This window comes from Theobroma cacao, chromosome 9 (assembly GCF_000208745.1).
Source record: "Theobroma cacao cultivar B97-61/B2 chromosome 9, Criollo_cocoa_genome_V2, whole genome shotgun sequence".
Taxonomy (NCBI): Eukaryota; Viridiplantae; Streptophyta; class Magnoliopsida; order Malvales; family Malvaceae; genus Theobroma; species Theobroma cacao.
This window is the reverse complement of record NC_030858.1, coordinates 32,088,939-32,105,831: the sequence shown is the minus strand read 5'-3', so window position 1 is coordinate 32,105,831 and position 16,893 is coordinate 32,088,939. Positions and strand designations below refer to the sequence as shown.

General features: G+C 36.6%; 3 protein-coding genes across 3 annotated transcripts; all 3 read left to right on the top strand.

Moving 5' to 3' along the window:
- Positions 238-3,354, top strand: LOC18590098. Its single transcript, XM_018127429.1, has 3 exons — positions 238-1,019; positions 1,468-2,240; positions 2,885-3,354. Exons 1-3 carry the CDS (start codon positions 261-263, stop codon positions 3,078-3,080), a joined length of 1,728 nt encoding a protein of 575 aa, XP_017982918.1. The 5' UTR covers positions 238-260; the 3' UTR covers positions 3,081-3,354.
- On the top strand, positions 4,033-7,888 carry LOC18590097. The gene is made up of 3 exons (XM_007015420.2): positions 4,033-4,912; positions 6,248-7,020; positions 7,371-7,888. The coding sequence occupies exons 1-3, from the start codon at positions 4,160-4,162 to the stop codon at positions 7,486-7,488; spliced, it is 1,644 nt and encodes a 547-aa protein (XP_007015482.2). The 5' UTR covers positions 4,033-4,159; the 3' UTR covers positions 7,489-7,888.
- Positions 9,524-16,212, top strand: LOC18590096. The gene is made up of 6 exons (XM_018127433.1): positions 9,524-10,326; positions 11,145-11,336; positions 11,447-11,686; positions 12,790-13,007; positions 14,834-15,088; positions 15,766-16,212. The coding sequence occupies exons 1-6, from the start codon at positions 9,984-9,986 to the stop codon at positions 16,024-16,026; spliced, it is 1,509 nt and encodes a 502-aa protein (XP_017982922.1). The 5' UTR covers positions 9,524-9,983; the 3' UTR covers positions 16,027-16,212.

Genomic DNA, 16,893 nt, shown 5'->3' with positions numbered 1-16,893 from the left:
TTAAATTTAAATAAATTTAAATATATGATCATTTACTCAATATTCATAACGCAATAATATTTCAAGCTACTGAGGAAAATATATATATAGAGAGAGAGAGAGAGATATTTGAAGCCGAGATAGGCCGGGCTTGGATTGGAAACATATGCTAGTAATTATCTAGACATGGCCCAAAATGACCGGCCCAATTACTGACAGTCGTACTTCCGAGTTAAGGAAAGGACATATAAATGACAAAGACCATCGGCATTTTCTTGGCGATGGCGACGACGGGAAAAGAAGACTCAAACGCTGACCCCGAAGACCTCCACTCTTTCATTTCCCAGCAACTCCACGAGCTCATGGCTGCCCACCGTCTCGAGTCCGACCTCGACTTGGCCTTCCATTTACAACTCCAAGAAGCCCTCTCCGCCTCCCTTTCTCTTCACAGTTCCCAACCTCCCCCACCTCCACCTCCTCCGCGTCCCTCTCAGAACGACTCCGTAATCTCCTTGACATCCCAAGAGCTCTCCAAACTCCAACAGGAGTCGCTTGATCACAAACACTGCCTCCTCGAAACCCAGAAACTCAAGGAAGACCTCAAGCGTCAAGTCCACGACGAGAAATTCGCGCGTCAGTTAGCGGCGATTCCGGAGGGTCAATGGGCCGAGTGGGGCGATTGCTTTGAACGGCCGTTAGGAGAAGGTTGTTCGAAGGGATTGCAATGGGAAGAAACCGACAGCGAAGACAACGATGTTGATGTTTCTGACGACGGTGAATGCGAATTTCGCATTTACTTTAAGGGTTTGATCGGTGAAGAGAAGGTTAAAAATGTGAAATCGAACCTTGCGGGGATCGGAGTTGCGATTTGTGATTTTAGGGATAATTTGATTTACGAAATCAAGAAGCCGTTAGTTGGCGTTGGGTTGAGTAAACAAGCGGCTGAGCTTAAGGCGTTGATCGAAGGGCTTAGCGCTGCTTTGTCTTTGGGGCTTAATAGGGTTGAAGTTTTCTGTGATTATTACCCCATTTATCAATACGTAAGTTCCTTTTACTTCTTTTTTCATCTTCTTTTATGGCATTGTATAATGTATATAAATTTTTATTTACGTTCCGTTTTGTTGAAAAATGGGTTTTTGATATAGTGGCAAAAATCATATTTTCAAGAATTAATTATCTAAGTATATAAGCAATAGTTTCGAAATTCACGTTCATCTATTTACTTTAAGGGTTTGCATGGTCCATATTTGCCCGTCATTCTCTCAAGGAATGATGGACAATTAGCTAATCATTTTCCTTGTTGAATGTTAACATATTAGCTTTAAGTGTGTAATAAGAATAAATTTCAGGTGTACATGGAAAGAACTCTGTACTTGGGTTTGAGTATACAATGTGCTATAATTAAGTAAACTAATTAAAAAAAAAAGCCTTTTATTTTCAAAATAAAGAGCAAAGAAAATGTTGTTCATGATGTATTTGGCAATGCAGGTTATTAGGAGATGGCCACCAAAGCAAAGAAAAATTTCAATGTTAGTTGATCAAGTATTACTTCTTCAAAGCAAATTTGCTTATTGCAGCCCCACACATGTAGCACGTAATGATATTAAATATGCCTTTAAACTTGCAAGGGAAGCAATAGATTCTCAGGTCACCAGGCCTGTAGATCAAAACCATGGCAAGACTGTGAAAGAGACTTGTGTTATCTGCTTAGAAGATACTGATCTTGGGTGCATGTTTTCAGTCGATGGGTGCATGCACCGATACTGCTTTTCTTGTATGAAACAGCATGTGGAGGTGAAGTTGCTTCATGGAATGGTGCCCAAATGCCCTCATGAGAACTGTAAGTCCGAGCTTAATGTTGACAGCTGTAAAAAGTTCTTGACCCCTAAAATGATTGAGACATTTAAACAGCACTTGAAGGAGGCTTCAATTCCTGTCGGAGATAAAGTTTATTGCCCATATCCTAGGTGCTCGGCCTTAATGTCAAGAAGCGAAGTTTCAGAATATACTAAAGATGTACTTGTTGGAGCTGAAAGATCTGGAGCCAGTAAATGCCTGAAATGTCATAGCCTTTTCTGTATCAACTGCAAGGTTCCTTGGCATAGTAACATGACATGTCTTGATTACAAAAGAAAGAATCCTAATCCCCCAGCAGAGGATCTTAAGCTGAAGTCACTTGCAACAATGAATTTGTGGCGCCAGTGTGTGAAGTGCAACCACATGATAGAACTTTCTGAGGGTTGCCACCACATGACTTGCAGGTCTTTTATTCTGGTTATGGTTTAATTATTTTATTTTTGTTGTTGTTTTTAAGACTTTTGCCCCACAAGGTGAAAGAAAAAGGGGAGGGGAGGGGGGAGGAATGAGAAGGTGCTTGGGAGGATATTGTTTGGGCTGGGTGCTTGAGGTGGACGATTAAGTACCATTGCCTTGGATATAACCTAAATATTATAAATTTTAGGGTTGGGTGTCAAGGAATATTCACGTTTTTAGAATCATTATTATAAATGAGGAATTTCAATTTGAGAGCATGCTGAGATTGAAGCCTGTAAAATTCTTTGCATCCTTTGTTGCAATGAAGAGAAAAAAATGGTGGATCTAGGTTGGGACTTGGGAGGAAGTACATAGTTTTGTAGTTTAATTGTGTGTTTCTCCTTCTGTGAGGATGAATAGAACAAATCATTGTTTTGTCATAGGAGCAGAAACCAAATTCTCTTACTCAACTATGTTATGGAACATTTCTTCAGTCATTCTCATATACCAGGCTCTCATAAGTTTCATTTCATATGTCTGTTTGTGTTTGAAGTCGACAGCTATGACCATATCATATTCAGTGACTTAATTCTTTCGGTTTTGTTGTGTTGTGCTAATAAATATTGCATCTCATGGTTGCTATGTTTTGCAGATGTGGGTATGAGTTTTGCTATAATTGTGGGGCTGCATGGAAGGACAAAAAGGCAACTTGTTCTTGTCCACTCTGGGAGGAGGATCGCATTTGGCATGAAAATAGGGACTCTGATGAAGAGGATGACTGGTTCGAGGAAGAGGAGGAGGATGACTGGTTCGAGGAAGAGGAGGAGGATGACTGGCTTCATTTCTGAGGACTCTCGACTTCTTGTTGACTCTACTCTCACCCTTCTATCCTATCTGTCTGGCTAATTGCAGGGTTGGTGAATATTGGACAATATATGTGTATAACTTGTAAGTTCGGCATACATTGTGTTAGCCAAGTTCTTAAATGAGTTGGAAGATATTCTGCCAACATCTCTTTTCCAGTAAAGAAGCCAAGATAAGGAAACTCACTGAGAAAAACCAGCTTGGTAGAGTTCAGTTGTTATAATCATTGAGGGATGAAGTAATATGTTCATTCAAGTATCACTGCATCACCAAATGACTCTTCCAAAAAAATAAATAGAAAAAGATATCAGATGGGTTTTGATAGAGAGGATCCCCGAAGAGAAGGAGAAAAGAATAAAAATTAAAATAGAAAGATCAGGTGATATATTTTGAAAAAAAAATCAAATTGATGGTTGAATATGTAATTCTAATATTATTTTTTATGAATTGAATAATAAAATATGACTGCTTAATCAATTATTACCTATTTTTGTATTTTAAAGAATTTGAATTTTATTGGAATTATATTTAGTACCATAAATGATACATATAAAACGGAGTAAAAATCATTTATGGTCTAATTTTTAATATGCGAAAAACAATCGTGTGATATTGATTTTTTAAAATTAATATATGCATCATTTATTAAAATTTAATTTATCTTGAGGTTGTTCAAAATTTTCTGCCCATTATCTGTTATTGTTTTAAATACCCTCTCTAATTTTTATAATATCTGATTTTGACTTTATATAAAGTTTAAAAAATTTTATAAATTATTTTTCTAAATTATATTAGCTTGAAAAAGAAGAAATGAATAATTATAATTAACTGAAAGATATTAAAAAGAGTAAAAATTAATTTTTTTCACATAAAATATTAATTTAAAATAATTAAAATATACAAATAAAACAATATTATCAAGTTACATTTCTCATCATCTGGCCTTGACTGACCATATACCCCTTCTCCCATAAGTTGCGTGCGCTCTAAGTAGTCTCTCTCTTCGCAACTTCGACTCCTTCTTGACCCAGAAAATTCATTCCGAGCAAAACCCAACAAGCCAATGGAAAACCCCAACCGAGGCAGAGGCAAAGCCAAAGCCACCCAAACTAACGACGACGACGACGACGACGACAGAGAAGAGTTCAAGTCAGTCCTCGCTCTCCAACGTCAACAACTAATGGAAGCCAAAACCTTAGACTCTGATCTTGACTTTGCTTTCCAACTCCAAATGGAAGAAGCTGTTACCGCTTCTCTTTCTCTTCACCACTCTTCCATTTCCCAAGACGTCACCCTCTTGCCTCCTCCCGAAATGGGTTTTGACTACTTAACTCTCTTGCTCGAAGACATAGACAGGTTCGAGATGGAACGTAAAGACAGGGAACAAACCGAGGAAGAGATGAGAAAACTTAGGAACGATCTGAACCGTTCGATTCACGATCAAAACTTTTCTAGCTACATCATGAATGTCCCCGAAGAAGAATGGAAGGAGTACGGAGACAATTACGAAAGACCCTTCGATGGTAATGTTGCAACCGGTGTCATTTCAACTGAGGGTTTTAGAGTTTATGTGAAAGGCTTGGTTAGTGAAGAGAGTTTAAGGGAGTTTAATGTTGTTGTGGGTGGTGTTGGAGTTGCCATTTGTGATTTTAGAGATAATTTGGTTTTGGAAGTGAGGAAAAGGTTGGAGGGGGCGGAATTCATGAGTGGTGAAATGGCTGGAGTTGAGGCTGTGGTTCATGGGCTTAATGCGGCTTTGAGTTTGGACTTGGAAAGGGTTACTATTTTTGTTGATGATTTCTTGGTTTATCAATATGTAAGTTTACAATGTTGGTTTTTAATTATGGGTAGCTTTGAGTTTGGACTTGAATAGGGTTACTTTTTGGTTGTGGATGCTTTCTTGGTTTATCAATATATGAGTTTAGAAAGCTATATATGCCTTTGTTCAAATTTTCTTTTCCAATTTTCTTTTTTGCTAATCTTGATTTCAAATTTGTGGGTATAGCATGCTCTTATTTGTTGCTAAACTATTCTCGGTTTTGAGTCTTTCTAATATGGGAGTCTAAAATCTTACACCCTTCTTCAAGTTTATTTATCTTATTTAAATGTTAGTGTTTTAACAAAGGGAATTGCATTTTTTTTTATATGTGAGTAATGGTTATAACCTTTGCAATGGTGAGATTTTTCATTTATGGCTTTTTTCATGCTTCTGGTGTTTGTTTCATTGGCTCAATATGCTTTATTTGTAGCTTTGGTAATGAATTCTTTTGTTGGTTTCTTATATAGAAGTTTTTGAAGATTATGGGATAGCTAATTGCGGGAATTAGTTGTAGGCGATAGCACTAGGCATAGTCTTCTTTTCTCTTTCTTTTTTGTGGTTGGTCTAGCTTGCATAGATCTCTTGTTGCATTACTTATCATGCGGGGCCATTGTCAGGGGATTGTTGCTGAGATAAAGACATAGTTTTGCAGGTGTAAGTCATAGACAAGCTTGGACAAAATGGTTAATAAATAAGCAACCCATTGTTTGACTTGAAGACATTTACCATATTAGGAGATTAGATATATTGGTAGTTGGTTCAGTCTAGTCTATTCCAACTATTACAATGTGATGTGGTTGTCTCTTATAAATTTTGTGCTAACTAGGTCAGCACAACAATTGTGGCCTCCTCATTATTGTAACCAAACAGGCAATCAATTGTTGAGTATATTGATGCCTCAATTGAGTTTCTTTTTCAAGCTTGTTCTATATGTATATCGTGTTGCAGAAGTTTCTGGTTACAAGTGGAAAATTTCTCATTGCTTTTAGCTTTGTTAGATTCTCGACTCTTTATCTCAAATTTATCTATTTGCATAAAGACACCTTGAAGTTAAAGCCTTTATCTATAAAATTCTTCCATCTTTCCCTTTGATGATTGTTTTGATTTATTTCTTATCAGTGCTAAATAATGGTAATTCATAGTTTATTTTGGCAAGAGTAAATTTTATCTTTGTCAGCATTGGTTTTCCAATGGGAAAAGATTGTTTCTGGTAAGCCTGTAGCGTTTGCAATGTCTCAGAAAGTAGGATCCAATGCCATTTATATCTACTGATGTTGAGGATTTTGATAAATACCTAAACGGTGATGGTTTACCGTCAATCTCTGAATACAGGTTACAGGCAGAGTGCAACCAGGGCAGAGTAAGATGGGGACACTAGTCAATGAGGTGGCTCTTTTACACAAGAAATTTACTTACTGCCAACCATCTCTTGTGGCACGTAATGATATGAAATTTGCATTGAAGCTAGCAAGAGATGCTATAGTCTCTCAGATTGCCTGGTCTGCAGAAACTAGCAATGGCAGGGGTTTGAAGGAGACTTGTGTGATATGTTTCGAAGATATTGATGCTGCTCAGATGTTTTCAGTCAATGGTTGCTTTCACAGGTATTGCTTTTCTTGTATGAAGCAGCATGTAGAAGTCAAATTGCTAAATGGAATGGTGGCTAGCTGCCCACATGAAGGCTGTAATTCTGAGGTGACTATTGATAGCTGCGGAAAATTCCTGGATCCTAAATTAGTTGAGATCATGAGCAACCGCACGAAGGAAGCTTCTATTGCTGTTTCAGAGAAAGTTTATTGTGCATTTCCAAGGTGTTCAGCATTAATGTCAAAGAATGAGGTCTTGCAATATACTAGAACCGTATTGCTTGGTGCTGAACAATCTGGAGCCAGAAAATGTGTGAAATGCCATCGCTTTTTCTGTATCAGTTGCAAGGTTCCCTGGCACTATGATATGACCTGCTATGATTACAAAAAATCTAATCCTTATCCCACCAAAGAGGATGAAATGCTCAAGTCTCTTGCTAATAAAAAACTATGGCGTGAGTGTACAAAGTGCAAAAATTTGGTTGAACTTGCTGAAGGGTGCTATCACATCACTTGCAGGTATGTAACCAATCTTGGTTTTCCTTGGAACCATATTAGAATGTGATGTTTCACGTGATTTAATGAAGGAAAAGAAACTATGTCAAAAAAAAATTTGGAGGGGGGGGGGGGGGGGGGTGTTTGTTAAGGGAAGGGAAAAGGGGACTGGAGGGCTTGTGGTCAAAATCTAGGATCAAGAAATGTCATCTTTACTCTTTTATAAATGTTAGAAAGCAAGGGGTTGATGTTTTCTTGATGATTATTTACTTTGCTCCTTGATGGAAACAAGATCATGATAATTAGAACCTGTTATTTCTTTGTCTTAAATTTACTAATTTTCATGCTACCACTTATTTGTATCCTTTTTGCAGATGTGGATATGAGTTTTGCTATACTTGTGGAGCTCAGTGGCGTAACAAGAAACCAACATGTTCATGTCCAATCTGGGATGAGCGAAACATTATACGTGATCGACGAAGAAGGCAATGATCTAGATTAAAATAGTGACAAGACAATGATCTAGAGCTCAATAGCTCTAGCTGAAGAAATTTAGGCAATTTACTTCCATGAGTTCCCTCTTTTACTTTCCCTTTGTCTGCTTCTCCCCTTTCTCAAAACTAGATTTTTGGGGTTTAGAGTTTATGTTTTCTAGAGGGAACGCTTGGGGAAGTTAATAGGAATTTGATAAGTATTGAACCTCATGGATTTTTACGTAAAGTTGTCTGCAAGGTTAGGTTTTCATTGTTATTTTTCAAGAATTTTGGCATTGTATTACCATTACCCTGCGGAAGGTATTGCATATTGCTGGACCTTTTTATGAAAGACCCCTTTTGGACATCCTGTAGAATTTGGTGAAGCGGAAATGGTTTTCATGAGGATTGGTAGCACCTGCAATCTGTGGCATGTTAGTTTGTTGCAAGTATGTTGCCTCTCCATTTCAATTTGGATGGAGGTTACTGCTCAAACACACTCTCTCCCTCACTAGTCCCTTCCCTACCTTTTTTGGCGTGGAACAGTGAGGTTGCTCAGTTTGGGTGAGTAACTTTATGCAAGGCATCAGCTATTGCTGATGCCTGGGTTAGTGGGGCTTTTAACAAATCAGTCTATTGCTTCATTCAACGGTATCAAAAGTTATATGTTACTGTTGCTATTATCCCCTCTATTTCTCTTCGTGATGTACACCACTCTCTTCATTGTTCGTACTTATTACAATGTATACTTAAATCTACTCCCTCTTCTTTCCTGTAGCTGAGGCACTTGTTGTATTAATTAGTTTTTGAAAAAGCAAGCACTGTAATGGATAGCTGCATGAGCTTGTCAATGGCGAAAGTAAAGCTGTTTCTATGCCTAACACTATAGAGTCCAGGGTAGTCATAATCCATGTGTCTTCATCCATGCACGGACTCTTTGTCTGAATAACGCACATAATTGATTATGTCTTGGAGAAATCTTTGGACGTGATACGTGCATCAAAGTTAAGAAGTAGAAGTAGTAGTTTTAGGACCACTCAAGCACTCGGGACATGGCGTGCCATTCCATAACTCTGCCACGAATCATGTGCTATGTTGTGGTGGGATCGTGCTTGTGGTCCACAGCTTCTTTCCCTTTTGCCATGTTTTTCTCCATTTGAAACTGTCTCTCGTCTCTATCCTCTATCCATTTTCACATCGTGGCTTAGAGGTTAATTTCTCATCTTGTTTTCACACCAATAAGAAATTGGAAAATTGCCATTTTCGGGGTGGAGACTGCACAGTTTTCATACTCAAATTTAGGAATGGCCACACTTTTATGCAAACGTAATTTCGAAGCCAATGCAAATTGTTTGGACTTGAATGGCTCGTGTTTACACAGGAAAAAAAGGGACCCATGATTAGAAAACCCACCAACAACATAACTCAAAATCCTTTGGTAATCTTCACCCCTTGATGCTTGAAAGAATCCAAAATTTTACTCAAAGGTAAGTAATACAAACAAATATCCAAAGATAAAGCAATGATCAAACAGAATTTTATCTATTATTCATCATCTATTTTGAGTGAAATTATAGTAAAAAAATCAAGGAAAAACAAGTAAAGAGTGCAGAGCATATCCTTGGCAACACTAAGCATGCAAAATTGCAAATGCTTTTCTTTTTATTAGTACCCAAATATAGAAGTACTTAATTATTTGATTCATTAATATATATATATATATATATATATATATATATTAAATCTTTGATATAATCATTACAGATTTCGTTCAGTTAAATTAAAAAATGTTATGATTTCATTTCATTGAAGAAAGTTGAAAAGTTTTTTTCGAAAAAAAATTTTTATTTTTTTTATTCGAGAGAAAATAAATTAATATATCATGTCTTACGTCAAAAAATGTAAAATAGTGTGTATATATATATAAGAGAAGAGAACAGAGCTGACTAGTCAAAAAATGAGGGTTGAAAAAGCTTGAAATAAATGGCGGAGCCATGAAAATGCATCAACAAGCGGAGCCCTGCTTGAAAGATGTGGAGTTGACAGAGGTGACTCTGACTTGAAAGAAAGAAAATCTTTCCCAGAAAAACCAGCAACCTCTGCTAAGTGACGGCGGTTATTACCAGTGAAAATTCCCAAAAGCGGACACAACCTTTTTACCCCCAACAACCCGCCAGTTCCACTTGCGCTGCCCCTCAGAAGCAACAGTCTGACATATACCCATTTGTCCACCCTGGACAAATCTCCCACCTTCCATCTCCACCATGCACCATCAAACCAATACAAAAAGAGCAACCAACCCATGGAATAAAAAGTGAACCTTTTCTTTTTTTCTTACCGAACCTCTCTCTCTCAACTTTTTCTCTCTTCTCTTTTCGTTTCCACATTTACGGACCTCTTACTTAAATATTCCCATTAACCTCTGCGTCACGTTCAAGCCTTTTAGATTTTCTAACTCTACTTCAAAACCACTACCTTTGCTCTTTCTTCTCTGCTTTTTCTTCAAAAAAAGATATGGAGGGCGGTGATCAGGAGGAGCAGCGCTACACCGGCGTACCACCGGATAAAGCAGCTAATTTTAAGGATGTTGTTCGTGAATTCATGAGGGGATTACTTGAGATGAGCGTGCAATTCGGGAGAGGGTGTAGGGATGTGGTGCAGCAGAGTTTAGTTACAGAGGATTCGTTTTTAGTAAGGAATTTTGGTAAAGATTCTTGCATTGGTCGAAAACTTAAGGTTCCTTACGACAACGTTTTGAGGAGATTGAAGGTGTTTAATGAGTACTTGGTTCCTGAAGATAAGGATCCGTGGCATGCTTGGTCTGTTATCTTGTTCGTCTTTGTTCTTGCTCTTGCAGGTATTTTTAATTTTCTTCTTCTTCTTCTTCTTCCTTTTTTTTTTTTGGTGGTTTGATGGGTTGGATGTTGAATTACATGAAATGCTTTAATTATTTTAATTAGACGCTGTTTCGTTGCTAATAGGAGGAAGAACTCTGAATTATTCTAAATTTATTTGATTTTCAGTTAACTGGGAATGTCATAATTAAGGTGAGATTCCAGTTATGAGTAAATTATGAACCAAATATTTTTTTTCTATCTTTGTCGGCAATGATTTTCTTTTTCCTTCCGAGGGATCATATTTTTCTTTCTTGGGTTAATCAAGCATGGTTACTAGGACTAATTCACAAGATTTAAGATTCTCATCCAGATTCAGAATCAATTTGGTAGCATAGAATGTATGAATCTGACGTATTCCATGTAAAATTCATTATGGGTCATACTTTCTATATGCGGAAGTATTTCATTTTCTTGCCCACAAAGGTCCAGACTCTAGAATACCAAATTCAGTATTGAAAAATTTCTGTTCACATGTATATCGACATTTGAAAGCTATTGCCTTTTAGTCCTATTTGTGCTTTAATTATGCATCACTTTGGAACAATGGATGCTACACTCGATATGAGATGTCATTTGCAGATGGATTGAATTTTAGATTAATTTATTTTCAACTGAACTTGGTGACTACAAATGTGTCTTGTAACTTCAATTTTCATGTTATGAATGTAAATGTAAATCAATCAAGTTCTGCATTTTCTGCCTTGGTAATTCTTCATCCGCATGCATTCATTTTTCTTGTGTTTCCATGGAGCTGTTACTGACAAAAAAAAAATTGCAGTCCTGAGTGTAAGCGTAGAACATGATACTGCCATCCCAGTGGCAAAGAAAGTGTACATACATCCACCTAGTGCTGATCGCATAATGCTACCAGATGGTAGATATATGGCATATAGAGAGCAAGGCCTTCCAGCTGACAGAGCTAGATTTACAATGATCATTCCACATTCGTTTCTTTCTTCCCGACTTGCAGGTTTGATATCAAAATTGAGTACATAAGAACTTGATTTTATTGAGTGAGGTGTGTTCATACAATTCACACTTATCTTCTCAGTTTGTGTATTTTCTCACCCCAATTACTAGGGATTCCTGGACTTAAGGCTTCACTACTAGAAGAGTTTGGTGTGCGCTTGTTAACTTATGATCTTCCAGGTTTTGGCGAGAGTGATCCTCACCCCAAGCGAAACCTTGAGTCATCAGCGTCAGATATGTTGTTCTTAGCAAATTCTCTCGGTGTCAGTGACAAGTTTTGGGTAGTTGGATACTCAAGCGGTAGCCTGCATGCTTGGGCTGCTCTGAAATATATTCCTGATAGACTTGCAGGTAAGAATATTATTTTATCTGCACTAGCATTAGTTTGTAACAGTTTCTTGCATCACCTCTACTGATAACCATAGTATTGGCTAGCTAGTAACGAAAAATATGTGAAATTTAGTTGTTTCAAAATGCATAATGAAGCTAATTAATTTTCCATTATTGGAAATAAAAAGGCTTTGCACATGTTGTGCTCAAACAGTTTATGCTGTTTAACCACTTTAAAAGAAAAAAAAAGTTTATGCTGTTTAAAACAATACTATTAAAGTGATAATCATCTTTTGTTCTTTCTGCTAAATATTTGTTGCTTGGAAGTTTGATTTGGCCAAGGCTGCATCTCTTTAGTAATGGACATCCTTCCCTAGGAAAACAAGAACAAAATATGGTGGCTTCTTAAAGACTTTGATGCATATACTTCTAACTAGGTAATAAAAAGAGTTGGAGAGAATGCACATCTATTTGTAGGAGAAATCTCGTTGTGAAAATCAGAAATGAGATGGTCTACAATGTAAAAGGTGTTTGCATGTCTAGTCGCAAGTGAACCTAGATAGTTCTGGATGTAACTGATTGAAACATCAAACCCTTCACTCAAAATGTTACTGCAATAAAACAGCTGGGCTGTTTTTTGGTTCTGGGTGCAAAGGTGCTGTAGTTCATAAGTTTGTAGTAGGCTTTGAAATCATTGTGCGTCCTGTGCAAAGTCTAAGGAGTTTCATTTCAATTTTCAGGAGAGTAGTAAAACTATACACTCTGTCCTAGTTGAATGGATTGTGGAAATAGCACCTGCATTACAACCCTTGTTAGAGTACCATTTTTATCATTGGTGACAAAGTGGTAAATCTTAAAATAAAATGCTGCTTTGCTTAATTATGTTGGAATGTAGTAAAATCTATTTTTTTTTTCTCTTTGGGAGTTGGAGGCTGGGTGGTGGTGGACAAAACCAATAAATATTGATGAGGTCAATGCAAATTTTGGTGCATTATCATCATTTGAATTGTTTGTGATTTAACAATTTCTGTGCTTTCCTCATTTGTTGCATTGTTATAGGAAATGAAATTTTCCACTGTACTCTGGACGTGAATACATCTTGATTCATCGTGGCTGATTTGCAGGTGCAGCTATGTTTGCTCCAATGGTTAGTCCCTATGATTCATTGATGAATAGGGGAGAAAAATATGGAACCTGGGAAAAGTGGACCCATAAAAGGAAATTTATGTACTTTTTGGCTCGAAGATTTCCTAAATCTCTATCTTACTTCTACCAAAGAAGCTTCCTCTCTGGAAAGCACAGTCAGATTGATCAATGGCTAGCATTGACACTAGGAAGGAGGGTGAGTGATTCTGAACACTGTGAACTCTTGAAGGTTTTAGAAACCATCTCTAGTCTTACAACTCTTTCTTGTTTCTTTTTCTTTTTTTTTGTGCCGGGGAGGGGGGGGGGGTGTGCCGGGGAGGGGGGGGGGGGCGGCTGTAGGGGGAAGGGGATGGAGGAGTAGACCTGGCAATTTTGGACACGACATGAGAAGACACGAGTTAAACAGGTTTTGGGTTTACCCTTAACGTGTTTCATGTCTAATTGTGTCTGACACGTTAAGACACGAAAATTTTCGTGTCTTAACGTGTCAGACACGACAAACACGTTTAAACACGTTTACTTAATCATGTTATCGTGTTTAAACGTGTATATGTATTTAAACGTGTATACGTGTTTAAACGTGTATACATGACACGTTTATTAACCTATTAAACATTAATAGTTAAAAATTATTTTAACCTTATATAAATAAGTTTTAATAATTATTTAATGTGTATTTTAACCTTATGTATGATAATGAATTTTATGTATGTTATTTATATTAAATTTTATTATATTTGATATTATTATTATTATTATTTTGTTATAATTATTTTTATAATTATAGATTTTAAATTTAAATAATAAAATTATATTTAATTATAAATATTTTTATTTAATTGTGTTAAACGTGTTATTAATCGTGTCGTGTCGTATATTGACACGTTTAATAAACGTGTTAATCGTGTCGTGTTACACGTGTATTAAACGTGTACGTGTACGTGTTTCAAATTTAAGACACGAATATTAAACGTGTCGTGTTCGTGTTTAGCCTTAATGTGTTTCGTGTCTAATCGTGTCTGATACATTTAAGACACGAAAACACAAATTGTCAGGTCTATGGAGGAGTAAAATTTCATGTTTTTGGAAAATTTAGGTAGTCAAAGGAAAGTTATATGAAATGTTTATTAATGATTGAGTTCATGATGTGCCTATGCCAATCGTTGAGACTTAGCATGCCCTTATATGATGTGGTTTGGTCTCTCTGTTGCTTCAAGTAGGAAGCCTACCTTGGTGTTGTAATGCATACAGCATGAAATCCGAAGCTACATTAAGGCCATGCCATGAGTGTAAATAGAGACTTGAGAGCTTTAAATAGTTAACGTGATGTATAAGCAGAGTTAGTGCTAGATTAACACAGTATATATACTGGTTTCCTTTTGTTCCTAATTTTACGACCATAAAAACTGAACCAAAGTTGTTAGTCTTTGCCTCATCATTTCTCAGGCGCATACTGAAGAATGTTGTAAATGAAGCACTTGGCAGTGTACTTCAACGGAAATTTTTTATTTCGGAACTTAAAAATGAAAAATCTTTTGCTATCTGTAGAAAAGGGATGAAACTTGTATGGCATTCAATAATTTGTTTCACTACTGAGTGTAGCAGTATACCTTCAAGAGATATGTTTTTAGCTGTAATAGCATATTGTTTTTATAAGAGTAATCTGTATAAGGATAAAAACCTCAATGATTTGGGAACTTCAAGCCTAAACCACCTAAGTTATTTATAGTCCTAATCAAAAACAGCTTTCCTAAGTGGAAATGGTAAATATGGATATAGAATCTGGTCCTGCATACTTCTGATTACAGGAAAGAAATCATCCACATGGTAGGCACTTATTTGATTCACAACATGTATGAAAACATCATGTTTAGTTCTTCATATGCAAATTTTTTCAAGAACACACTGATCTTGACTGTGGAAGTATATTATATTGTGAACAAGTTAAAAGCTTGCTGTTGTTTGTCACTTGCCAAACGTCATATCTAGATTCTTAAGTTATCGCATTTCCTGTCTTTCCAGGATAGGGCTTTGATAGAAGACCCTGTCTATGAAGAATTTTGGCAAAGGGATGTTGAAGAATCAATCCGACAAGGAAATGCAAAACCTTTTGTGGAGGAAGCTGTATTGCAAGTCTCAAATTGGGGTTTCAGCCTTGCAGACCTCAAATTGCAGAAGAAACAACAAGGAAAAGGCATTCTCAATTTGATTAAGTTGTTACTTGGTAGCTCTGAGGAAGAATATACTGGTTTTCTTGGTCCAATACACATATGGCAGGTTTACCTCCATCCTTTTATTCATATATTGCCGCTGCATTGAACTGTAGTTACTATACTGCTAAAATTGTTTTTCCTGTTCTTTAAGACATGATGGATTTAGTGATCTGTTCTTCTTTACTGTGAGGTGTGATACCTATGAAGTTATTTCCATTAATAGCTTTCTTTTGCCCTTTGTTTTTGTGGTTAATTACTTGCAAATGATTATCGTAGTTAACTTGCTTCCCATCTTGGGTTCATGCAGTTGTGCTAATATAATTTGTTAGAACAACAGTTTTCCAAGGCATATTCTGTGGGTTTTATAACAAAGAACCCTCTTTGTTAGAAACAAATAAAGGCTAGAATGCTAGTATCGCTCAACCCATGCTGTGCCCAATTCATAGACTCAAACTCAGAAATTAATATTACTTTTAGAAAGGATGCGCCTCTGGCATGTAAGATCATTAGTGAAACAACACTTTTGTTTCTAAATTCCCAACATATGCATTTGTGCTATCTAAAATTTGATTAGTCCTTGCAACCTATAAGCTGTGGTTTCATTGTTTAGTTTGGGAGCTGAGCAACACATGGATTACTATTTCAGTTCGGAGGAATTATGGAATTTGTATCAAGCCAATATTAATTAATTTAACTTCTTCTTTTTTAATTTTATTTTCTGAATCTTCTGGTGTTGTACAGGGGATGGATGATAAAGTGGTCCCACCTTCGATGACTGATTTTGTGCATAGGGTTCTACCTGGGGCTGCAGTGCATAAGCTCCCATATGAGGGCCATTTCACATATTTCTCCTTTTGTGATGAATGCCATAGACAGATATTCACCACGCTATTTGGAACCCCACAGGGCCCTCTCAACAATACCATAGAAGTAGAGCAAACTCCATTTGATGATATACAAGTGCAGGAAGAGGTATCTCAGGGTGATTTAAAGACAGATTAAGAGATTAAATTTTTCTATAATAGGTTTGACATGTAAGGTGTACATATCATAGGTTCATTCTATTACTTGTGAGTAAAGAAAGTTAGAAGAATAAAATTTCTTAGATTTATTTTGTCAGTGGGATTGAGAAACTTTTGAAGATGTTGGCTACACGGGAAATAATCAAGAGAAGTTAATTTGTTCTTATTCCCAGTTACCTGCTCTCAGTTTAATCTGGAAACTATAGTTTATTCTTGTGATTAGGTTGACAATAGATAAAGGTTTCTTCTCATCTCAGTTTCTTAACACTGTTTCTTAAAATGTCTGCAACAAGCCATGACCACAGTTTTAATGTGAAGGGGAATTGGAAGAGGGACTACTACAGCAAAACAAACTAGTACCAGCCATAAAACAAATTAGAGAATTTTCCTGCCGTTTTCTATTCAGTATCTTCTGTAAGGCTATGTTTGGGAGGGGAGAAAAGTAGAAAGATGAAATACTATCATATCCAAAGTTTAAATTATGCTGTAAGGTATAGGAAACGAAGTCGTGTAGCATAATCATTGGATCAAACTGTTTTCCTTATACATTTCCTTTGGATCAGAAGGTTTTCCTTATGCCTTGCATAACCGAAGTAAATTTCGGAGCTGCTTTGAGGTAGTTAATATGAACCTGGTGGATTGGTTTATGTTAGAGGATTAGTCTCTAAGCTGCCTGTGATGTTTATCATACATGTATTGTGCACAACAAATACCAGCTGATTGGAATCATGTTAACCTTACCTGGCTGGCTATAGTACAAGGCACTAGCATCTGATTGATTAATCTAGATATGGATCAATCAATTTACTTATACCTTGGCACATTTTCCGCCTTGATTAAGCCTTTT